At 41.3% G+C, this 18,946-nt stretch overlaps 1 protein-coding gene and 1 long non-coding RNA gene across 2 annotated transcripts in view; both read left to right on the plus strand.

Annotated features, from left to right (window-relative positions):
• LOC121568369 (stromal cell-derived factor 1) overlaps positions 1-18,946 on the plus strand; it is a 33,012-nt gene that overhangs the window by 2,755 nt on the left and 11,311 nt on the right. The window contains exons 2-3 of the mRNA XM_041878918.2: positions 10,138-10,255; positions 18,680-18,763. Coding sequence (XP_041734852.1) covers positions 10,138-10,255; positions 18,680-18,763 — 202 coding nt within the window. The remainder of the gene's footprint in view (positions 1-10,137; positions 10,256-18,679; positions 18,764-18,946) is intronic.
• Positions 621-2,054, plus strand: LOC121568378. The gene is made up of 4 exons (XR_006001241.1): positions 621-688; positions 1,390-1,510; positions 1,639-1,717; positions 1,928-2,054. It is a non-coding gene; the product is annotated as an uncharacterized LOC121568378 (long non-coding RNA).

Here is an 18,946-nt window from a genome sequence, read left to right on the forward strand (position 1 = left end):
GTCCCAGGGATCGAACCCACTACCCTGGCATTACAAGCACCATGCTCTACCAATTGAGCTACAGAGTACCACATATGCAACAGCTGATAAAAAGGTTAAGGGTTCAAATGGTGCTCCTGAAGAGTCCATGGTGGTGGATAGGCCTTCACTGCAGGCTGCAGATGTTGCCTTTCACCAGCAGGACTCTGACATTTTAAAGGTTAAGAAGGTGGATTTTGTGGCCTTTATAGCTATGGTGATTAATGGCACTGTCAAGGTGAAGGTCCAGGAAGATAGATATCATTGTGGATGCGGTGGAGCGGTTCCTGGGACTGATAGATTTCTCGGCGGAGGAGTTACATGGAATATTGTCACAAGCCATACCACCCTCTCAGTCCCTAGAACCTGAGAAGGGAGATATGGAGATTTGAAAGAAGGAAGAAGTGGGAGCTTTGTTTTGTTTTTTGTTTTGTACTCTTTTTATTTAGGTGGATTAAGTCAGTTTCCCTATCACGTATGGATTTTCTTTTTACCTTGTTTTGGTTTTTCAACCCGTCCATGTGGTGGTGGCAAAACACATTTTTGGGTTGTAGTCTGCCATAAAAACCACAGAAGAGGAAGAAGAAGAAGAGGAAGAGGAGATGGGAGTAGGCAAGAAGGAGTAGGCCGTGATGGGCGAGAGGAATATCCAGTTGGCCAGAAAAGCATGGTAAGCTAACGTTACTGAGTGAGTATCAAGCTAGCTACAACTGATAAAGTCGAGGTGGCTAGCTAGCTGCGTTTTACAGCCAGACTCTCAGTTTTACAGTTAGCTAGATAATGAACTAAAAGTATCATAAACCATTATTATCTAGCTAGCTACAGTAGCTAAATATCTGTCAGATGTAAAGCAAGCAGTATCGTGGCATGTGTCAGAAGCAATGCGTGTTGGCTAGCTCACATTAGCTAGATAGCTTATTAAGCAATAGAGTGGATACTTCATTAATAGGGTTGTCATTTAGTTAGCATTGGCTATTTCCTGAAATCATCCATCTTTGAAGCAGTTTGGCTGCAAAATTCGGTGTCTACAATGACAGGCATCTAAGCTAGCAGCTAGCTAACTACAGTCAAATAAGGAGGAGCATGTTGTGATGATGGAATACATCTCCTATGTGATGCTAGCCACAATAGTGGAATTTGCTGTTCGCCATAGAATTGTTAGTGAGATAAGACGTTGTGCAATAATATAAATAATATCTTAGCTAGGTATAAATTCACATGTATGCCATGTAATTTGTCAGAGCTGTTATCACAAAATGGCATGTATACTTTTAATCAGATCTATTGTTGTCATTTAGAGACATTAATGTGAAGTAGGCAAACTGATAAATTAATCCTAAATACAGATAACATTTTATTTTGTTAATCTAGGCAGGGTTGTCATCTGATTTCTTGGAGCCTGGTGGAGATAGATGCAAACATACCGGCAGGACATTCCTCTGCATCTAGATTGAGGCTTGCTACCAGCAGGAACATGGAGCACTCTGTGTCAGTGAGTCATGATATTGTTTTCCTTTACATTGCATGATACTAGGGAGGAGGCCCTGGGCCAGTGGAAGATCGGGGTGAGGGCTCGCTCTCTTTCTAGCACTCACTACCTCTATCCGTCTGTCTCTACAGGTGCTACAGAGACAGAATGGTCCAAGGACCTCCAGAGCCTTCTGACCAACTAACTGCGATCTCTCCAGAGCACAGAGAAGTAAGCTACACTCATATTAGTATACTTGATGCACTATGTAAACCTACTTCACTATGGCAGTTCTGCCTGTGTGACAACATAGCATATCATCAAGGGCCACTGGTTGGATTGGATTTACTGTACTCACGCCAAAACTCTTGCTCTCTCCTCCCTATAAAAGTCTCCCAGACATTTATCAAAACTAACATGTGTCCATCCCCCTATTCCCAGGTGAGTCTGCTGGGCTATGGAACTTTAGAGCAGCACGTCAAAAGAACTACCACCCTGTTGTCAGCTATCTGCAGACAGTTCCCTGTGGAAGGATGCAACTACAGTATCAAGGCTTTCAAAGGATACATTTTGGCGATGACCAAATACAATAAAGTTTTGTATAAACATTTGTTGTTAGATTACAAAACTACTTTTTCATAGCATGTTTGTCGCGTTGAGTCTTCACACTACCTTTCACTAACTTCTGTTGTAACTTAAAGACAACACTTGGAGCTTGTGATTCAAAAAGTAAAGCAAATGCAAGTCCTGGGTGTATACATTTTTATTCATGTACAGTGGGGGAAAAAAGTATTTAGTCAGCCACCAATTGTGCAAGTTCTCCCACTTAAAAAGATGAGAGGCCTGTAATTTTCATCATAGGTACACGTCAACTATGACAGACAAAATGAGAAAAAATAATCCAGAAAATCACATTGTAGGATTTTTTATGAATTTATTAGCAAATTATGGTGGAAAATAAGTATTTGGTCAATAACAAAAGTTTCTCAATACTTTGTTATATACCCTTTGTTGGCAATGACACAGGTCAAACGTTTTCTGTAAGTCTTCACAAGGTTTTCACACACTGTTGCTGGTATTTTGGCCCATTCCTCCATGCAGATCTCCTCTAGAGCAGTGATGTTTTGGGGCTGTCACTGGAAAACACGGACTTTCAACTCCCTCCAAATAGTTTCTATGGGGTTGAGATCTGGAGACTGGCTAGGCCACTCCAGGACCTTGAAATGCTTCTTACAAAGCCACTCCTTCGTTGCCCGGGCGGTGTGTTTGGGATCATTGTCATGCTGAAAGACCCAGCCACGTTTCATCTTCAATGCCCTTGCTGATGGAAGGAGGTTTTCACTCAAAATCTCAAGATACATGGCCCCATTCATTCTTTCCTTTACACGGACCAGTCGTCCTGGTCCCTTTGCAGAAAAACAGCCCCAAAGCATGATGTTTCCACCCCCATGCTTCACAGTAGGTATGGTGTTCTTTGGATGCAACTCAGCATTCTTTGTCCTCCAAACAGGACGAGTTGAGTTTTTACCAAAAAGTTTTCTGGTTTCATCTGACCATATGACATTCTCCCAATCCTCTTCTGGATCATCCAAATGCACTCTAGCAAACTTCAGACGGGCCTGGACATGTACTGGCTTAAGCAGGGGGACACGTCTGGCACTGCAGGATTTGAGTCCCTGGCGGCGTAGTGTGTTACTGATGGTAGGCTTTGTTACTTTGGTCCCAGCTCTCTGCAGGTCATTCACTAGGTCCCCCCATGTGGTTCTGGGATTTTTGCTCACCGTTCTTGTGATCATTTTGACCCCACGGGGTGAGATCTTGCGTGGAGCCCCAGATCGAGGGAGATTATCAGTGGTCTTGTATGTCTTCCATTTCCTAATTATTGCTCCCACAGTTGATTTCTTCAAACCAAGCTGCTTACCTATTGCAGATTCAGTCTTCCCAGCCTGGTGCAGGTCTACAATTTTGTTTCTGGTGTCCTTTGACAGCTCTTTGGTCTTGGCCATAGTGGAGTTTGGAGTGTGACTGTTTGAGGTTGTGGACAGGTGTCTTTTATACTGATAACAAGTTCAAACAGGTGCCATTAATACAGGTAACGAGTGGAGGACAGAGGAGCCTCTTAAAGAAGAATTTACAGGTCTTTGAGACCCAGAAATCTTGCTTGTTTGTAGGTGACCAAATACTTATTTTCCACCATAATTTGCAAATAAATTCATAAAAAATCCTACAATGTGATTTTCTGGATTTTTTCCCCTCAATTCATCTGTCATAGTTGACGTGTACCTATGATGAAAATTACAGGCCTCTCTCATCTTTTTAAGTGGGAGAACTTGCACAATTGGTGGCTGACTAAATACTTTTTTCCCCCAGTGCATTTGGAAAGTATTCAGACCCCTTGACTTTTTCCACATTTTGTTACAGCCTTATTCTAAAAGTGATGAGAAACAAATTTAATCAATCTAAACAGGTTTTTAGAAATCTTTGCAAATGTATAAAAAACGTATCACATTTACATAAGTATTCAGACCCTTTACTCAGTACTTTGTTGAAGTGCCTTTGGCAGTGATTACAGCCTAGTGTCTTCTTGGGTATGACACTACAAGCTTGGAACACCTGTATTTGGGGAGTTTCTCCCATTCTTCTCTGCAGATCCTCTCAAGCTCTGTCAGGTTGGATGGGGAGCGTCGCTGCACAGCTATTTTCAGGTCTCCAGAAATGTTGATCGGGTTCAAGTCTGGGCTCTGGCTGGGCCACGCAAGGACATTCAGAGACTCCTGCGTTGTCTTGGCTGTGTGCTTAGGGCCGTTGTCCTGTTGGAAGATGAACCTTTGCCCCAGTCTGAGGTCCTGAGCACTCTGGAGCAGGTTTTCATCAAGGATCTCTCTGTACTTTGCTTCGTTTATCTTTCCCTCGTTCCTGACTAGTCTCCCAGTCCCTGCCGCTGAAAAACATCCCAACAGCATGATGCTGCCACCATGCTTCACCGTAGGGATGGTGCAAGGTTTCCTCCAGACGTGACGCTTGGCATTAAGGCCAAAGAGTTCAATCTTGGTTTCATCAGACCAGAGAATCTTTTGGTCTGAGTCCTTTAGGTGCCTTTTGGCAAACTCCAAGCAGGCTGTCGTGCCTTTTACTGAGGAGTGGCTTCCGTCTGGCTGCTCTACCGTAAAAGCCTGATTGGTGGTTCCAAACTTCTTCCATTTAAGAATGATGGATGCCACTGTGTTCTTGGGGACCTTCAATGCTGCAGACATTTTTTGTACCCTAGATCTATGCTTCGACACAATCCTGTCTTGGAGCTTTACGGACAATTCCTTCGACCTCATGGCTTGGTTTTTGCTATGACATGCACTGTCAACTGTGGGACCTTATATAGACAGGTGTGTGCCTTTCCAAATCATGTCCAATCAATTGAATTTACCACAGGTGGACTCCAATCAAGTTGTAGAAACATCTCAAGGATGATCAATGGAAACAGGATGCACCTGAGCTCAATTTCGAGTCTCATAGCAAAGGGTCTGAATTCATATGTAAATAAGGTATTTCAGTTCTTTTATATTTAATACATTAGCAAAAATGCTAAACTTGTTTTCGCTTTGCCATTGTAACAGTTCTGCTTCCGTCCCTCTCCTCGCCCCTACCTGGGCTTGAACCAGGAACCCTCTGCACACATTGACAACAGTCACCCTCGAAGCACTTTTACCCGTCACTCCACAAAAGCTGTGGCCCTTGCAGAGCAAGGGAAACAACTACTTCAAGGTCTCAGAGCGAGTGATGTCACCAATTGAAACGCTACTAGCCAGCACCGCTAACTAGCTAGCCATTTCACACCGGTTACACCATTATGGGGTATTGTGTGTAGATTGATGAGGGAAAAATTATATTTAATTCATTTTAGAATAAGGCTGTAACGTAACAAAAGGTGGAAAAAGTCGAGGGGTCTGAATACTTTCTGAATGCACTGTATATCAGATACATCACACAGGTGTGTCAACTAAAATATATATATCCCAGACAAGATTGAAGAATGGGACAAGTAGACAAAGTGAATAGAAGTCAGTGATTGCGTCCGTAGCAGTTCATATGAATTTGAGTGGTTACATATAATACATGTTGACAGAATGGCTGCGAGACATAGAGAGGAATGATTCTGTATTCCCTGGTAAGGTACTTGCTTCCGGTAACATTGAGGCCACAGTCTTCAGTCAGGCAGATTTGTCACAATCCAGGCCCATGTCACAGCATGCAGTGGCCTGATCGGGAGATGACAATAAATGCAGTATGTACCTTTCATCAGCAAAGTCATGTTAGCATTTACTGCACATGTTGCTGAACAATTCAACACTTTTGTTAGTGTCATTAGCTAAGTTTCCATCCAATTGGCTACACATTTTCATCAAAATATTCTAAAATCTGCATAAAAACAATATGCCATTTTCCCACCAGAGATGTGTTTCCATCAAATTGACTTGTTGCAGATAAAAAGCTGTGCATGATGACATAGTGCACATAAAAATACATTTTGCGGTTAAATTACCATGTACCGAATAAAAAATACTAGTTAAATGAGTTTCCATCGCATTTTCAACTCTACTGATGGTTTTCTCACAAAAAATGTTGCGTTATATAGCGAGTGTGACCACTGGTATTGGCATGTGTGCTGTTTGCTAGAGCGCATGTATTTATGAGGTTATAATGGAAAAAATAGCAAGATTATTTTTATTTGTCAAAGGGCAGTCAAGCATTGATGATCATGTCACCAGAATAAGACCCTCGATATCTATTTGAAAGGAACATCAAGCTCATCACCTTGCACTTTCACGACCCTGTGAAGTTCATCATAATTTACTTAATCTGTAGCCTAATAAACTGCACGCTTTCCTGACGAGTCATAGTTGGAGGACCACATGTCACCGCGTGACTCCAAGTTTACTTTGATATGATGGTTATATCAATATTTGCGCATAAAAGCGTTTCTCTCATAATTCATTTTACAGACAAAAAGAAAGATCCCACCTTGTCTAGCATATTTTGTTTTGTTGACATTTGGAAAGTTTACAGAAAAATGTCATGACATTTGTTATCCGACATGCACTTTACTTGCATAAAAAGTTGGGGAAAAACCTGGTTATTGATATGTGTAAATTCACATACAATATTCAGTTCATAAGCATTGACTAACTAATACCTCTAGGGCACTGGGTAGGCAACCCTGGTCCTGGAGTGCCGCAGGCACTTCATGTTTTTTATTTAACCGACCTGGAAGACCAGGTGTGTTGAATTTAGGCAATCACTGAATTGATCAAGTTGGTCAGGGCTGCGTTCAGCACATAAAAACATAATAGAACGTTCGAAACAGTGCTGTACTGAATGAACAGTTGAAAAACAGGGAGGGGTTGGGTTGTGGGTTCAAAATGCACTGCTGCCCTTTAAATACGTCACTCATTGTTTCAAGCCACACCCCAGCACACCCACCGAACTAAGCAAAAGTATATTTCAAAGTCTGTTCCAGAATGTTTTGAGAAAACGTGGCGTAACTGAGTAGGCTGATACCCCATTTAATGGACCCAAGATCCATAGGTAAAGCTGTACATTGCAATATGAATGTCCAATTTGCACAACAGACTGACTGGTGAGGTAATTTCCCACAGTCAAAGTCCTGGAATATGAGCTACAATGTAATATTTGTAAACTCTTCACAGTTGTGTTCTCTGGGTGTCACTGAGTAGGCTGATACCCCATTTCATGGACCCAAGATCCATAGGTAAGGCTGTACTTTGTAATATGAATGTTCAATACGCAGTAGGTTGACTGGTGAGCTAATGTGGCTCATTTCATAGTGGTGTCAAAGTCCTGCAATAAGAGCTATGACATTAATATTTGTGTAAACACTTCACAGTTCACTTCACAGACACCCCATTTCATGGACCCAAGATCCATAGGTAAAGCTGTACATTGCAATATAAATGTTCAATACGCACAATAAATAGGCTGAATAGTGAGGTGATTTCCCACAGTTAAAGTCTTGCAATAAGCACTACGATGCTAATATTTGTGTAAACTTCTCACAGTTGTGAATATTTAATGGACCCAATATCCATTGGCAAGGTTGTACAATGCATGCAATATGCCCTCAATGCAATTCTGAAGTCTAATGCATCAACAGTGCGATTTCAACAGATTAAATGTTTTTGGTCAAATTAACTAATTATTCTATTTTGTTTAATTTATATAACAACACTCCAAACTTGTTAAGCATTATCTAGTCCAAATGTAGCATGATTCCACTATTTGTATATATTTGCGTCAGTGTCAATGCGGGACATTTCATTTTGAAGGCAAACCACAAATTCTACTATTGTGGTTGGCTAGAGCGCATGTATAGCCCATAGGTGGTGCAAAAGCAGTCAAAAGCGATCGAGGCAACGCGCCATGACTTTGATCAACCAATGCTGTGTTAGATACCGCCCACAGACGTTTGATTGATACCCCCTCATTATCATATTGGAGGAAGAAAAACGTAAATAAATAATAAATATAGAACTCTGTGGCGCTGCTCCACAGCAGAACGCCGCTAACTTCGAACGTCAACTGACAAGCTATTGGCTGCAGGTTCGTGAGTGAAAACAGGGCCTTTTTCTAAATGAAATCTGCGGAATACAAAACAAAATGGGGACTAAATATATATATTTATTAGAAAGCTAACAGACTGAATTTCAATATCCACCCTCCGCAAAGACGATCTGTTCCTGTTTTCATTGTGTATGTCTGAGTCTTTCCTTTTAAATCGCCATAGAAACGGCCCCTCTCGACGTCGATTGATTGCCAATATAGCCAATGAAAGACAAGGATCTGGAGATGAAAAGTATGAGGTTATCAAGTTAATTTTGATTGGGCCAACCTGCGGAAATACCTCCAAATGGTACCACCTCCCAACCCCAAATATAGAAGAGATACAACATAGAGCGGCACGGTCTAAACTAACATTGGTCACGCAAGGGATAATCAACGAGGGACTATGCGTTCTATGGAAAATAATGAACGATAGAGCCCCGAGTTGATTATCCCTTTTATACAATGGCTATAATTAAACACACTTACCAGTAGAAATGTGTTCATTTGCCAGTAGAAATGTGTTGAACATCCACTGAAGTAGCTAGCAAGTTTAGTACATAGCTACAGTAGTTGCCGTGGTAACCAAACAAACAGACTTGCTAGTTTAGCTAACCAAACCATCAGTCCTAGTTTGCTATTATGAAAATCGAATTCAACAATGCAAATAATGCTTTTAATTCGACTTTTGCTTTCAAAAGCAGCTCAAACAAACCATGTAAGAATTAACTACAGCCATTGAATTCTACCATGCTGATGTACTGTGCATTACAGGGAAATAATGCATGCTCTAGAATGGACTTCAAGCCAATCATAAATGAGTATTCAACAATGCTATGGTATAAAGCAAATTAACGTTCTTATTTCATCAACAACTGTCAAGTACAAGTATATTAAGGTTATAATATTGTAGAGAACAATCTAACGATTCATTCTATGTGATTTGTAATGGCATAGGGCAAAGAAAACAACATTTTGACATTACTTTCATAGTATCCCTCTTGAATTGCCCCGTTTAACACTACATTCTAGAGCAGTGAATGCCCTAAACACTGAGCTTAATGTGGTATGAAATTGAATTAGGACTAGACCTACTCTCATTAAATTACCTTTTAACTTAATAATTTTTCTACAAATAGCGGGCTATTAAAGCCTATTTATCACAATATGTTTATTTGTTGTTCAGTAAATTATTGACTTTTTCTAATCACTAATCTAAATGTCCTTGTCAAGAAAATGGTATGATTAACTACAGAACAGTAGCCTACTGTCGGTCTGATATTGGGACATTCTGTTGAATGATTTCAATCATCCACCGCATCACCAACTTAAAGAAAATACAAAGCTTACTAAACAAACACACTCACTGCATAATATACGTGTGTGAGAGAGAAAGTAAGAAAGTGAGGGGTTTAGTAGGATAATATTAACATTCTCCATGTTCCACTTGACAGTGGGGGTGCTCATATTGCCTTGCTCATCTCTGAAAGTATTATTTGACTAGGCCTTGGGTTCTCTCCTGGTTTCTGAGACAATGAGGGGGTGTATTCATATTCTCCACTTATCTCTTACTCTAGATGTTTCTCAGGGCTGGCTCCAGGCATAAGTGACATAAGCGGTCGCTTAGGGCCCCCGGCTGCTAGGGGCCCCCTGACAAAAAAAGTATATTTTAGGAACTCAGTCAGGTTCTGAACTTACTGTTGAGAGTTAGAATAGTAGAATACACAAGGTGCAAGTTAGAAATTTGGTTGTGCATCAGCAGTTCTTCTCTTGTTATATCAGTCACTGACAGTCACTCAATTAGCCATGTCAGCTAACAATTTTTTGATTGGTAAGTTAGTCTAGCCAGTTATCTAAACTTGTAGTAATCATGGCCGAATACCGACCGAGCACGCAGGGAATGTGCCCAGGGGCCCTGACCAACAGCCCCAACTGTAACATTTTATCTACTCCCTGTGGGAAAATGTGTAGAGTTGAAGGATATTATATTAATGTTACTGTATATTATATTAATGTTCTCTGTTCTACCTCCTCTTCAGCTAAGCCCATCAGTCTGGTGGAGAGGTGTTGGTGTCGTTCTACAGTTAACACCGTCCCCCAGCGCAACATCCGAGAACTGAAGTTCCTACACACACCCAACTGCCCCTTCCAAGTGATGTGAGTACCTCCCCAGCACACACATGTACGGACAAGATCACACACCAACAAGCTTTCACAGTCTCACTGCAAAATTAGACGTTTCTCCAAACGTCAAATTTCGCAGTGGCTCCAAACGTCAAAATATGAAGTGTTTGTTGACTCCGCAGTGCCTATCACTGGGATTGAACACAGGACCTTTGAATTCAGCATCCGCCCATCTGCCATCCACATCCACAACACCCTAGCAAAAGCCAAGCCTACTTCATGGTACTAGCGCTCACCGTTGCCCCTAGTGGCCGGTTTTGACTTCTTTAATTTTTGATTTTAACAGGGGAGTCCCATTGAGACCAATGCCTTGATTTAGGCATTGATTCTGACTTGGTTAAAGATGCAATATGCAGGAATCGCTCAGCCATTTCCTGGTTGCTAAAATTCTAATAGTTCGCCTCATTTCAGTTTATGTGACAAAATAAGCAGTCATTGTGTAGAGAATCATTGTACCATCTAAACAGCTGTGAAATATATTTTCCATAACCAAAAATATTGTATTTTCAGCTGTTTGAAGTGGGTGTACAAAACCGAAAGTAAAAGATGCAAAAAATAAAATTAAGAATGGGCAGCATAGAAATCATGCACATAGAACAGATCTACCATTTCGTAGACTTGCTTTCAATGACAATAACAGATCTATAACTCACATTTCTATGTGAAATTGGTCGGGTCGCCCAAAAAGTTACATATTGCAGCTTTAAGTAAAACAGAAAGGCATTAATTCCGATTGGTTAACAGTCAGACATTAATTCCATTTGGTTAGGGTTAAGGTTTGGGATAGGGTTAATTAAATTCAGGCATTAATTCCGATTGGTTAGGGTTAAGATCTGGGATAGGGTTAATTAAATTCAGGCATTTATTCTGATTGTTTAAGTTCAGAAAAACAACTCCATTATTTAGTTTTGCCATTAATTAAAACTGGCCTTGCAAAGTCCTTATGGATGGATGTACCAGTGGTCCAAGCAGCTGACTGCTGTTTTATAGACCCGGGTTCCAACCCATCTCCAGCTACTATTTTTTTGTTGTTGTTGCCCTTAGTGGACAGATTTGATGCCATTTCACGACGTCCTGGGGACCTACAAAAACGCACAATTTTGCAAGTTCATGCACACACACACACACCCAAGACCATCTGGCTCTGAAAGGGGTGACAGGTCTCTCCTTCTGTTAGGACATTTCACACCATCAATCTCATGGAGTGGACTGCCAGTGAAAGGAGGCACACACACACACACTGCTGATGCCCATCTCATTGTCCATTCTGTACGCCATGCACACATAATTAGACACATCCACAGGAAGCATTATTGTGAAAAAGAGTGAGTGAATGTGTGTGAGTGAGGGGGGTTGGGAATTGGATGCAGTTTTGTTTTTCTCTAAATAAATGGCCTGTGTTCTCACGCACTGGCTTTTCTCTAATTCCTAACTCACAGGGTCTGGTACTGCTCAGCATTATAAGATTAAGATCACTTTTGGTCATTTGCACACAAGGTCCAACTGAAATTGACTTCTGCTTCTAACCCAACCCCTCCGAAAGACACACACATACATATACAGGTTTTTGGAGAGGTGCAGGGGTCTGCCATACTGGTTGCCCGGGTAACTGTTGTTGTGGGTGGTTAAGTGCCTCGCTCAAGGGGACAACATGGCAGTGCTGGCAACACTAGCTGCAGTAACCCATGTGGAGGGGGTCACACTCGGATAATCAGAGAGTGGGCAAATTATTGTTTTTCAGGGGAAGGGGGTGTATCTGAGCTCCATCAGCTAGGACTTGACATTGGTTAATCAAATCTCCCCATTCTTGCTCAATTTTGCATGCCATCTTAAACAGCTACAACTGTATATGCATTCGCACATCAAGTATTTTCTTGAGTTGGGCTCGGGGATGGAACAGCTGTTGAACATCTGAGCTTGTGGTTGTTTGTGGGGGAAGGGTGGGGAGTGTGTATGAGTGTGTGTGTGTGTATGTATCCCACATCTGTTGCTATGGGGTAATGATGTTAGGGACAATATACGAGCAATCACAATAATTGTTTGCCAAAATATTAATTGCAATCCTGGTTATAGGTAACAATCCTTCGCATGAACTGCCTACATTATTACACATATTATTAGTTAATTGTGGAAATAAATTAAGATATGAAAGATATTTTAAAAATATATATATATATATATATATATATATATATATATATATACAGTATCTCACAAAAGTGAGTAAATATTTGAGTATATCTTTTCATGTGACAACACCGAAGAAATGACACTTTGCTACAATGTAAAGTAGTGAGTGTACAGCTTGTATAACAGTGTAAATTTGCTGTCCCCTCAAAATAACTCAACACACAGCCATTAATGTCTAAACCGCTGGCAACAAAAGTGAGTACAGCCCTAAGTGAAAATGTCAAAATTGGGCCCAATTAGCCATTTTCCCTCCCCGGTGTCATGTGACTCGTTAGTGTTACAAGGTCTCAGGTGTGAATGGGGAGCAGGTGTGTTAAATTTGGTGTCATCGCTCTCACACTCCCTCATACTGGTCACTGGAAGTTCAACATGGCACCTCATGGCAAAGAACTCTCTGAGGATCTGAAAAAAAGAATTGTTGCTCTACATAAAGATGGCCTGGGCTATAAGAAGATTGCCAAGACCCTGAAAGTGAGCTGCAGCACGGTGGCCAAGACCATACAGCGGTTTAACAGGACAGGTTCCACTCAGAATAGGCCTCGCCATGGTCGACCAAAGAAGTTGAGTGCACGTGCTCAGCGTCATATCCAGAGGTTGTCTTTGGGAAATAGACGTATGAGTGCTGCCAGCATTGCTGCAGAGGTTGAAGGGGTGGGGGGTCAGCCTGTCAGTGCTCAGATCATATGCCGCACACTGCATCAAATTGGTCTGCATGGCTGTCGTCCCAGAAGGAAGCCTCTTCTAAAGATGATGCACAAGAAAGCCCACAAACAGTTTGCTGAAGACAAGCAGACTAAGGACATGGATTACTGGAACCATGTCCTGTGGTCTGATGAGACCAAGATAAACATATTTGGTTCAGATGGTGTCAAGCGTGTGTGGCGGCAGCCAAGTGAGGAGTACAAAGACAAGTGTGTCTTGCCTACAGTCAAGCATGGTGGTGGGAGTGTCATGGTCTGGGGCTGCATGAGTGCTGCCGGCACTGGGGAGCTACTGTTCATTGAGGGAACCATGAATGCCAACATCTACTGTGACATATTGAAGCAGAGCATGATCCACTCCCTTCGGAGACTGGGCCGCAGGGCAGTATTCCAACATGATAACGACCCCAAACACACCTCCAAGACGACCACTGCCTTGCTAAAGAAGCTGAGGGTAAAGGTGATGGACTGGCCAAGCATGTATCCAGACCTAAACCCTATTGAGCATCTGTGGAGGAGTGCAAGGTCTCTAACTTCCACCAGCTCCGTGATGTCGTCATGGAGGAGTGGAAGAGGACTCCAGTGGCAACCTGTGAAGCTCTGGTGAACTCCATGACCAAGAGGGTTAAGGCAGTGCTGGAAAATGATGGTGGCCACACAAAATATTGACACTTTGGGCCCAATTTGGACATTTTCACTTAGGGGTGTACTCACTTTTGTTGCCAGCGGTTTAGACATTAATGGCTGTGTGTTGTGTTATTTTGAAGGGACAGCAAATTTACACTGTTATACAAGCTTTACACTCACTACTTTACATTGTAGCAAAGTGTCATTTCTTCAGTTTTGTCACATGAAAAGATATACTCAAATATTTACAAAAATGTGAGGGGTGTACTCACTTTTGTGATACTGTGTGTGTGTGTGTGTATATATATATATATATATATATATATATATATATATATATATATATGTGTGTGTGTGTGTGTGTGTGTATATGTATGTATATTTTAAAAATAACTATATAATTAAGGTGAGGGCGTTGGAAATGCTTTTGGCGGTTGATCTGCTTCTGTTCTGTGGGTGGCACTGTGTGCTCTTTTTAAAGGATGGGTCGCAATCTCTCAAAGGCCCTAGAATCCTGGGAGACAGGGGTAGTCTGCCAGTCACTGGGATGACAACCCAATTTGAGATAGGGGGAGGTTTTAGTGGGTGGAATAGTGGAGAACAATTGGAGGTTTACTCAGTAGCAGTGAAAATAACATGGTACAGCTATATGGACACTCAATCATTATGGTTTTTTTTATGGTAAGTTTACAAACATATATTATGATAAATAGAATTGAAACTTGTATCTCATTATGGTAAATGGTGAAATAAGTATAGCCAGTTATAATTGGAATGGCTTAGCAGATAATAAGAAAAGACGATCAGTATTTACCTGGTTAACAGAGAAGGAATATAATATCATTCAACAATTTTTGATGAAGTTGTGTGTAAAAAGGACTTATTTATTTCATCTTCAACATAGAAATGCTACCAAAAAAATTTACTGAAAATTGTTACAAATGACAGAGTCACTGATGATTCACCAAACTATATTTTGAAAGAGGAAGCAAAGTACTTTAAGCATATGTTTTCGTTTCAGTCTCCTTCATATCCACTAACCAAAGTAAATTGTATGGATTTTATGTTGAAGAACGGCCTTTTTCCCTTTATTCAGATTACAACCTCTCACTTGCGGTTATTTGAAAATAAAATAATCTCAGAAATATCACTATTTTTAAAACAAGCCATAGAAAGTTGGTTGCAATTTCAGTTTAATCCACCAGAAAAGACAGAAAAAATAATACAACAAATGTTATGGTTAAACTCAAATATACTAATTGATTAAAAAAAAAACATTACTTTTTGATTATTAAGTACGATCTTTTGTAAATGGTATAATAAATAGTACTGATGGAGTTATGTCACACATTCAGCTAACAAAAATATATAGAAATATCTGCTCTACCCAAAATTACAACCAACAAATTGCAGCATTACCGCAAAAATGGTAGAGGCAATTGGAAGGGGGGAAAAAGTAAGGAACTTGTCTGTCGGCCCAGCAATAAAGACCATAATTGGTTAAAGAAAATTGTGATAAATAAAAAAGTATACCAGTTTCTTTCAAGGACAGCTGTGCCATTTAGATTGCAAAATAGTGGGACGAGATTTTCGATGTACCGATTACATGGTTTATGAACTGATACACAAAACAACGCCAGATTCAAAACGTAGACTTTTGTAATTTAAATTACTATACAAAATTATTGCAACCAATATAATGTTATTTATATATATATATGGGGGATACAACCATCCCAGCTCTGCAGATTTTGCTGTGAAGAGACAGAATCATTAGATAATTTGTTTTGGTACTGTCCATATGTAACTTGCTTTTGGTCGCAGGTTCAGGAATGGCTGAAGAATTGCAACATTTATCTGGAGCTAATTCTGCAAATAGCACTGCTGGGTGATTTGAAAAGTCATAGTCAATCAATCAATAATATAAAATACTTTTTGCAAAAATGTTTCTTTCATTTACAATCTGTAGAAGCTATGAGAATAGAAAGGTTCAGAACTTTTGTGAAACACCACAGCACAGTTGAAAAATATATGGCAAAAATAAATAAAAAATGGATGGTGTTCAGAAATAGATGGGAGGCATTGAGTGGAGCTGAAGGGTGGGACTAAAAACAACAAGATAACTAATGTAAAATGTATATAGTATGTAAACTCAGCAAAAAAAGAAACGTCCTCTCACTTTCAACTGCGTTTATTTTCAGCAAACTTAACATGTGTAAATATGTGTATGAACACAGCAAGATTCAACAACTGAGACATAAACTGAACAAGTTCCACAGACATGTGACTAACAGAAATTGAATAATGTGACCCTGAACAAAGGGGGGATCAAAATCAAAAGTAAGTCAGTATCTGGTGTGGCCACCAGCTGCATTAAGTACTGCAGTGCATCTCCTCCTCATGGACTGCACCAGATTTGCCAGTTCTTGCTGTGAGTTACCCCACTCTTCCACCAAGGCACCTGCAAGTTCCCAGACATTTCTGGGGGGAATGGCCCTAGCCCTCACCCTCCGATCCAACAGGTCCCAGACGTGCTCAATGGGATTGAGATCCGGGCTCTTCGCTGGCCATGGCAGAACACTGACATTCCTGTCTTGCAGGAAATCACACACAGAACGAGCAGTACGGCTGGTGGCATTGTCATGCTGGAGGGTGATGTCAGGATGAGCCTGCAGGAAGGGTACCACATGAGGAAGGAGGATGTCTTCCCTGTAACGCACAGCGTTGAGATTGCCTGCAATGACAACAAGCTCAGTCCGATGATGCTGTGACACACCGCCCCAGACCATGACGGACCCTCCACCTCCAAATCGATCCCGCTCCAGAGTACAGGCCTCGGTGTAATGCTCATTCCTTCGACGATAAACATGAATCCGACCATCACCCCTGGTGAGACAAAACCGCGACTCGTCAGTGAAGAGCACTTTTTGCCAGTCCTGTCTGGTCCAGCGACGGTGGGTTTGTGCCCATAGGCGACGTTGTTGCTGGTGATGTCTGGTGAGGACCTGCCTTACAACAGGCCTACAAGCCCTCAGTCCAGCCTCTCTCAGCCTATTGCGGACAGTCTAAGCACTGATGGAGGGATTGTGCGTTCCTGGTGTAACTCAGGCAGTTGTTGTTGCCATCCTGTACCTGTGTGATGTTCGGATGTACCGATCCTGTGCAGGTGTTGTTACACGTGGTCTGCCACTGCGAGGACAATCAGCTGTCCATCATGTCTCCCTGTAGCGCTGTCTTAGGCGTCTCACAGTACGGCCATTGCAATTTATTGCCCTGGCCACATCTGCAGTCCTCATGCCTCCTTGCAGCATGCCTAAGGCACGTTCACGCAGATGAGCAGGGACCCTGGGCATCTTTCTTTTGGTGTTTTTCAGAGTCAGTAGAAAGGCCTCTTTAGTGTCCTAAGTTTTCATAACTGTGACCTTAATTGCCTACCGTCTGTAAGCTGTTAGTGTCTTAACGACCGTTCCACAGGTGCATGTTCATTAATTGTTTATGGTTCATTGAACAAACATGGGAAACAGTGTTTAAATCCTTTACAATGAAGATCTGTGAAGTTATTTGCATTTTTACGAATTATCTTTGAAAGAAAGGGTCCTGAAAAAGGGACGTTTCTTTTTTTGCTGAGTTTATAAGCTGGAAGTAGAAGCCTAAGTGTTATTGTCCATTAGTTTACTCTAATTAGGGAAGAGGTGGTAGTGTTAGGGGAAATTAATAAAGGAAAATATATATTTTTAAATATTTGTATTTACAAAAAATATATATGGGGGATTGGAAATGATGCAGACAATTACATTGAAGCTACAATCTATCTGCAATATTAAACATCAGCAACCCTCAGGATGCCAGCTCACAGGATGCCAGCCCTGATCTGTGTGTGTGTGTGTGTGGAGAGAGAGAGGTGGGGTATGTGTGTTAAGCAATAATACACAAAAGTCTGGCATGCTTCATTTTGATTTTAGCACGGCTGCGATGCACTAACATGCACTCCATTCTAACAGACTGGCTAACATGTTCATAACATGTGTACTACACACGTCACGCGCTGGCCCCCCAAATAGAGACATATGATCTAACCCATGATCCATCTGCAAATAGATTAGGGTTATTCTGGACTAAGCCAATTGCCACACAGGTTATTCTGGACATAGCCAATAGCTACATGGTTAAGGTTATTCTGTCAAAGGGCAAGAGGGGATGGATCATGGATCCCTTCACATAGCAATCTTGAACTGTCTATCATTAAAACCAATACAGCTTAATGCTTAAATGTCTCCAGTAAATCCAATCTGTGACACCTTTAAATCTCCACTTCTCTAATGTGTTTATCTGTAGATAACCTGGCTACATCTTAAACATATCTCCTCCCAGGGAACTATTTAACACGGGAAACAGGGCTAGGGATGAGCAATTAACTAGATAGCTTTATGAGTGACAGATTGACTGGATCACTTTATCTAAGCAGCCAAATGCACAGTTGTCACTTTTTCAACCTGAGAAGGTAGTGGTAATTCAATCTTCTAGCCTAGGGCAGATGGGTGATAACATGATAATAGTGTGTGAGGATAGGGGTTGGGGAACACACATAAGAACAATGGAATGTACCCGGAGTGATGACAGAGCAGCATAGCTTTACCCGGTAAACATATGGAGACAATTTATGTAACACTAACTTTTATTGACTAAGGCTGTTACTGTATATAGATATAGAGAACCATGGCTAATGTAGAGAGACATCCCCCCCATTCAGAACTCCAAGTCTGAATGCGGTTCAGTTGCTCAAGGGTTGGTTTAAGAGAGAAGCACATGGAAAAACTGTCAGTCTCATCCCTCTCTTCTTTCTCAATTAATCTTACCCCTCTCTTTTCTCTCTTCTTAGTGCCAAGCTGAAGAACCACAAGGAGGTTTGTATCAACCCTGAGACCAAGTGGCTGCAGCAGTACCTGAAGAACGCCCTCAACAAGTAAGAAACCCCTTAAGAGAACCTATAACCTAAAATGCATTCTCTGCATGTCTACACAGAAACATGGTATCTGAGAGTAACGGAAATGACATTCTCCCTGAAAATGTCATTCACCCTATTCTCCCCTTCATCAGGACATACAGTAGTAAAGTAGTACACTCTCAGGGCCGAATCTGGATTTGA

This window comes from Coregonus clupeaformis, chromosome 1 (assembly GCF_020615455.1).
Source record: "Coregonus clupeaformis isolate EN_2021a chromosome 1, ASM2061545v1, whole genome shotgun sequence".
NCBI classification, from domain to species: Eukaryota; Metazoa; Chordata; class Actinopteri; order Salmoniformes; family Salmonidae; genus Coregonus; species Coregonus clupeaformis.